At 40.8% G+C, this 6,386-nt stretch overlaps 1 protein-coding gene across 1 annotated transcript; it reads right to left on the bottom strand.

The window, feature by feature from the left end:
• Positions 1-720: 720 nt before the first annotated feature.
• On the bottom strand, positions 721-6,078 carry elp6 (elongator acetyltransferase complex subunit 6). The gene is made up of 7 exons (XM_030071557.1): positions 5,823-6,078; positions 5,560-5,638; positions 5,378-5,448; positions 4,172-4,296; positions 3,282-3,507; positions 2,000-2,161; positions 721-1,246 (listed from the first exon to the last, which is right to left on the bottom strand). The coding sequence occupies exons 1-7, from the start codon at positions 5,874-5,876 to the stop codon at positions 1,121-1,123; spliced, it is 843 nt and encodes a 280-aa protein (XP_029927417.1). The 5' UTR covers positions 5,877-6,078; the 3' UTR covers positions 721-1,120.
• Positions 6,079-6,386: the final 308 nt, after the last annotated feature.

Here is a 6,386-nt window from a genome sequence, read left to right as displayed (position 1 = left end):
TTGCACACTGTTGTACCTAGATCTCTAGTGTGTTGTACTTAGATCTTATTCTTTATTTTTTATTTATTTAATCTGTAATCTGTGGATACTGCTGAAAAACTGCGAATTTCCTTCGGGATGAATAAAGTATCTATCAATCTATCTATCTATCTATCTATCTCTAGGACAGTGGCTCTCACACTTTATTTCAGTAATGTACCCCCTTAGAAGTATTTTTCAGCCAAGTGCGCCCCAACTAGTGCAAAAAACAAACAAACAAACAAAAAAACTATATACTAAAGCAATCCAGCTCCATCAGTGTCTGAAAAAACAACCTGATACTGAGGATACTTTGCTGGCTTTTTCCCCCTTTTTTCCCCTTGTTTTCAGCTGTATCGCTGCTACGTTTCAACCACAAATCCGTTTTCAAATTTTTATCTGGCTCCCTGGTTGTGGTGGACAAACATCTGTCCTTGACGACCACGGTGCAGCAGATTTAAACCGCAAACACACACATTTGACAACTTCGGGAAACCCGGAAGGCAATACTGAATATAAAATGTGGTTTATCAAACTTACACTGAACTTATTACAGTGTAGGCTTATTATTTTAGGAATTATGCATGAGTGATATTCTTTTATATAACCATTTAAAAAAAAAAAATCTCATGTACCCACTGCAGCACTCCTATGTACCCCTAGGGCTAGACATACCCCCATTTGAGAACCACTGGTGCAGTATTAATTATCAGTCAGTTTATTTCCATCTCAATATGTGAAAAACGGCTCCTGTTGTGTTCCACAAGTGTGACAAATGGGACAATTTGCATTAAGAGCAAGCTGCTGACAAGCAAACACTAATAATGCAGGCAACCAAATACTGACAGTAACAGGACATTTTCTGTAGCCCCGTTTTCAGCAGACGGGATCGCAGTGTCCACCAACTGGAGTTGAGTGTTGCTCTCTGGCAGGTAACCAACCATCACCTGTACGTCCGACAGTATTACACGACCATGTCTGTCTTATACAACACTGAAAGCAGCTGGAGTGAACAATCCGTTACGGGCACTGGTGAAACAAGTCAGCGTCCGGCCCCGAGGGTTCAGCTGCGGGCAGAAAGGGCAACCAAGGAAGCTGCTGGCTAGAGGACAGCGCTGGATGTCCCACGGGCGAAGAAGGAGGCGCTTTTATCATGGACCTTGTACTGGAAGAGTTTCTTCTGCATCTGCTGTCCATTGCCGTGCCTGTTCCTCCAACACACTTCCACCTGCAAACCAATACACACACACAAATATATGAATGAGACAGAAAATTATGTGATTATAATTTCAATATCCAGTTAATCGGTTCAAGCATTTATCAAGTAAAAATACTAAACATTTACTCACTACAGCTTCACTAAGATCTATAGCAGGGGTGTCAAACTCGTGCCATGGAGGGCCAAGAGGCTGCAGGTTTTCATTCCATACCAGGTGATTTCACTGATTACTAATCAGTGAAATCACCTGGTGGAGTTGTTGGTTGGAATGAAAACCTGCAGCCTCTTGGCCCTCCATGGCACGAGTTTGACACCCCTGATCTATAGGATGCTATGATTGTTTTACTTTTCTCTATTCATATCATTATAAAATGAATGATATAAATATATTATAAAAATACTTTTGTTTGTTTTGCTTTTTTTGGACAGACTAAAGAAACAATCTGTAGACTTTTGCTTACTTCCCATGAGAATTTGTCTCAATCTAAATAATCAAAATAATAATGCATACAATAATCAACACGAAAAATAAATACAGCCCTAATGTGCATTGGTTTTACTTGCAGAATTTGAGTATCATCATTTGTCCTGCACTGTACCTTTCATTGTTCTTATATCATGTGCATTACCATTTACTGTGTCCCTTTTTACACTCTTGATAAGCCAGTTTGATCAAGACATACACACTTGTATTACCTGGACAATAGGTGTTTGTATGGATAAGTGGAAAATATATGTACTAGGGATCCAAGTCACACACACCTGTCCATGGATGTCCCTGCAGTAGCCGGTGGGCAGACCCTGAACCTGCAGTGTGAGGCTGCACTGGTGCGTCAGGCCCTTCAGCAGCCTCTCTGGGCCTTCCTCATCGCCGTCATCCTCTTCTTCCTCCGCCTCACAGCGCACCAGCATCACCATGCTGCCCTGTAGTCAAGACAAAGTCACGGTTACAACATGAGAGGCACTCAGATTAACCTCTTTTAGCTTGTATAGGTTGGTTTAACACGTCACATATAGATCAGAAAAAGGAGGAACAAAGTTTAAAGGGACTCCACCAATGAGGAGATTCAGTTTGATCAAATTATAGTCAAAAATATCAATAATAATTTTTTATTGCCCACATTACAGGACATACAGCATCTTAGTACTTAATTGTAAATGTGCTACATATACATATCAATGTGTTTTTTGCTGTGTAAAGCTGCACATGTAGAGGGAAACTAAAGCAAGTGAAAGAGTGACCAAAAGAGAGACATGAGCACTGCTGAACAGAATTAGTTTTGAGTTGTAATTTTTAATTTTACAGGGGCCTTGAACTGCAGCAATTTACAATTACACCCAGGACAAGAGAACTCTGCCATCTGAATGATTATTATCTGATGTAATTCTCTAATGTGCTGTAATTTTAACAGGGAAATAAGCAGCTAAAACAGGCCGGTATCTTGACAAATGTGTGTGTGGTGTCAAAAACAAAAGTGTAATTTTCCAGCCTGGGACTCCTGCATCAAAGCCTGCTGCCCCATCAAATAAGCTAAAACATCAGCGTGGCAGACTGAGAAACGTATCAGTATCACTGTATTCTGCAGCTGTACATGTTCATCATTGGTTTTTGACATTTTTGGAACCAAGCAACCAAAAGAGTGACTTATAGTTGCTTCTGGTCACAGTAACAACAACAGGAAAAAAAGGTAGTACTCCTGCTGTTTTTTATTTGGAGCGTGGCTTGTCTGCCACATATTTACCACTGCTGTTTCCTTAGTTGCTTATGTTGCTGTGACTTCCCTGCACCATGTCTACCAGCCTCACTGTGATAGTCCAAATCCAGCTTAGTGATGACCATACCCACGTCAGATTGTCCATAACCCCAAACATCTCAATCTCACATGCACACACAAGGTCACAGAGAGATACTGTCTAATAACATACAAGACATTCTATTTCTTTTTTTGGTATTTTGATGTGAAAGAAGTTGTATACTGCAGCTATAAACAGTTCCAATCCAAATCTGTGTTGACAGAGTTACAGCCAACAGATGAACTCCCACCTGCAGCTGGGAGCAGACGGTGGCTCGGCAGTAGTGGCTGAAGTCCAGCGCGGCTCCAACGCTCACGCCAAGGCTCAGCAGCACACTGAGGTCGTCCACCAGCAGCACCGGGGGTCCCCACTCCTCCACCCCTCCCTCCACGCCCTCCACACCCTCCACACCCCCCGTGTGGCTCACACTGGCCCGGACAAACTCGTACAGACTCCGCAGACCAGCAGAGGGATCCCTGAGGACAGAGGAGCGACAAGAGATGGAGAGAGGGCAACGAGGTGTCAAACGGAGAAATGTGTCTATGATACAGCATATTTAGTGCAGACAAATATCACCAAAACATTTTGATATTGTTACTTTGACAAGTTCATGGGCACCTGTAGATTCTGCTATGATTTCTGAATTCTGCTCTTTTTATTGTAGTGTTAAAAAAGCAGGAGAGAAGAACTGCTTGGATAAATAAAATAAGTAAATGAAGGCTTTCCTTGTAATTGTTATACCTTCAGACAGTCAGTGTCTTTGCTTTCTGAACTAGAAAGCCATATAGATAACATATAAGCATATAGATGTATTTGGGTTATTTATTGTTGTGCAGTTTCATTGCACAGTGACAACACAGAGATGACATGATAATAAACAAAGTGGCAACATGCATAGATAGATAGATAGATCATCTATCTTTGCTTCTTGTCTTACCTGCACATGTCTATCTGATACACAGATATGTGCAGGTAAGACAAGAAGCAAAGTGGTGGCAAAGTGACTTATGAAACTCATCACTAAACAAAAATAACTAAATAAATGAAGAATGACAATCAGACGACAATCAGACACATGTAGGTATGTATCTATCTAGATAGATAGATAGATAGAAAATAAATCAGATTCTCCACCGGTACCTCAGGAAGTCCAGGGCTTGACTTCCTGTGTTTGGTTCCTTTGGAATCAAAACAGACAACGATTCCTTTAGTCCCTCTAGAAATATCAGCTGGCCTTTTTCCTTTGCCTGGACGAGACTCACACCCTAGAACCACCCACACACACACACACACACACACACACACACACACACACACAAAAGAGATTATAATTTCAGATCAATTTCCCAATTTGCACCATGCTCAAGTCAGACAATGCACCATGTACATATCTATGAAAAACACTAAAACCAGGGATAACAGCTGAGTGGGCTAATCAGCATTTGACTGACTGGACTGCATTGTCGATTATTTCGCAACTCAAAAAGTCACTTTTCATTTCATACAACCATTAAATGACACACTCCCATGTTAAGTCAAGTATAAACAATTACAATCACGTGAAGGGTTAGAAAACACATCACTTTTAGGTTCACACTTTAGGTATTTCAGGCAGTGCTCACTCAGAGTGCAACAACAGAGTGAGTTTCAGTTCACAGACCATCAACATTAAAAGCAACCAATTAGGAGGACTGTAAGAGTCAGAGCCACAGTGCCCTGATATATTACTATGATCATGCAAGAAAGAAATGTTGGGTGAAGAAATGAGAACAAAGAAAGGATGCAGCAGGGAGGACAGAGGCATGATTAAAAACAACGGGATATAATTCAGACGCATGACAGACAATTAAATGCAACAATCTTTCACCAACTACAATACAATACACTTAACAGCTTAATAAATATATATATTTTTCATCTGGGCCTCCACAGACATGGTGACAGGAGGTTGTGATAACACCGGGCCTCAAACTGTGGTCTTTAAGTCAAGAAATATTTTATATTTTAATTTCTCACTGCTGTGGCTTTGAGACAGGGTTTGGCTGAGGTATACAAAACTGCAAATACATAAAACCTATTGAAATACATGACACATTAAATGTTGTCTGAGACACAGGCATGAATACAATGTGAGCAGGTTTTCATTTTGCAGTTTTAACCAAAATTGTCCTCCTTTGTTTGTTTGGTTGTGACAGCTAATCAGTGTCATGAAGGTAGTACCCAAAAGCCTAATTTGAATTAAGGGTCCCATAATTGATCAGTAAATGCACGTGCACAGTAAGCAAAGACATGTAACCATGCTCTCAAAGAGAAAAACAACACAACACAACAGTGAACTGGACTCACCAGTCTCTGGCTGACTGCACAGTAGTGGCTGAAGGACTGAACCAGACCCAGAAAACACACCTTGCAGCGGGCTGGAGTGCAAAAAAAAAAAAAAAAAAAAAAGGAGACAGAATGTGTGTTTCAGACCTGGCTGAGCCGTTTCCAGAGACTTTGGCAATGCACATTCAAACACAACAGCTCACCTCGGAGGTAAAACGAGAGGAAGTGGTGAATAAGGAAGGAGCCATCGGTGTGTCTGTCAGAGATCAAGACAAACTCTCCCTGAAACACAGTGATACACGGATTTACATGCATTTACACAGCTTTGGAGGCTGGCACAAGGACAAAGACCTCACATACACTTTCAGAAAAAAAAAAAAAAAATCAGAAACATAACACAGACACCTTCATAAGTGCATCTAATTTGCAAGACATGTCCAATGCAAAACAGCAAGCTAGCGGTCACCTGTTTGAAGTTGTCGGGAGTGATGTTCAGGATACTGTTGAGCTCTGTAAACATAGCTAACCTTACTAACTACAACACCGACTACTGCATATAAACTAAGGTCCGAACAAGACCAGGCACACGGGACTAACTTTCAGTCTTGGCTTCTTCTCAGACTCTTTAAATTTCAGTGATTAGTAAAGTCTTTAGAGCTTCATAGCTTGTTTGATTTGCTGCTACGCTAACGTCAGCTAGCATGCTAGCACAAGAGGATAGAAAAAATGAAGACGTCTCACTCTGTAGCTATTTCCGGATATCCGAAACGTCACAGCAACGACTCTGTTCAGTCAGAAATTTCATCGACATTATCCACGTTTTATTTGGAAAAAGTATCTAAATATAATATAAAACGGAATAGTAAAAAACATTCAGATAAAACATGTCTTTTAAGTGTGTTTTTTCTTGACGAGGACAGTGCTTCAGGTTTGTAGCGGATTGGTCGCTATGGTAACGCGTACGCTTATGCCTTTTTCCTACTATATGAGCTGTTTTACTAATAAACGATCTTTGTTACCACATGGAGAC

This window comes from Myripristis murdjan, chromosome 16, assembly GCF_902150065.1.
Source record: "Myripristis murdjan chromosome 16, fMyrMur1.1, whole genome shotgun sequence".
Taxonomy (NCBI): Eukaryota; Metazoa; Chordata; class Actinopteri; order Holocentriformes; family Holocentridae; genus Myripristis; species Myripristis murdjan.
The sequence above is the reverse complement of the archived record's forward strand: the minus strand, read 5'-3'. Positions and strand labels throughout refer to the sequence as shown.

What these genes read in the sequence shown, in the direction of transcription:
- elp6 (XM_030071557.1), bottom strand. Translation starts at nt 5,876, where the DNA reads ATGTTTACAGAGCTCAACAGTATCCTGAACATCACTCCCGACAACTTC. An exon ending in CTCCCGACAACTTCAAACAG is followed by an intron (nt 5,639 to 5,822) that starts GTGACCGCTAGC and finishes ACTGTGTTTCAG; the next exon opens with GGAGAGTTTGTCTTGATCTC. An exon ending in CCGTCTGCTCCCAGCTGCAG is followed by an intron (nt 2,162 to 3,281) that starts GTGGGAGTTCAT and finishes TCTTGACTACAG; the next exon opens with GGCAGCATGGTGATGCTGGT.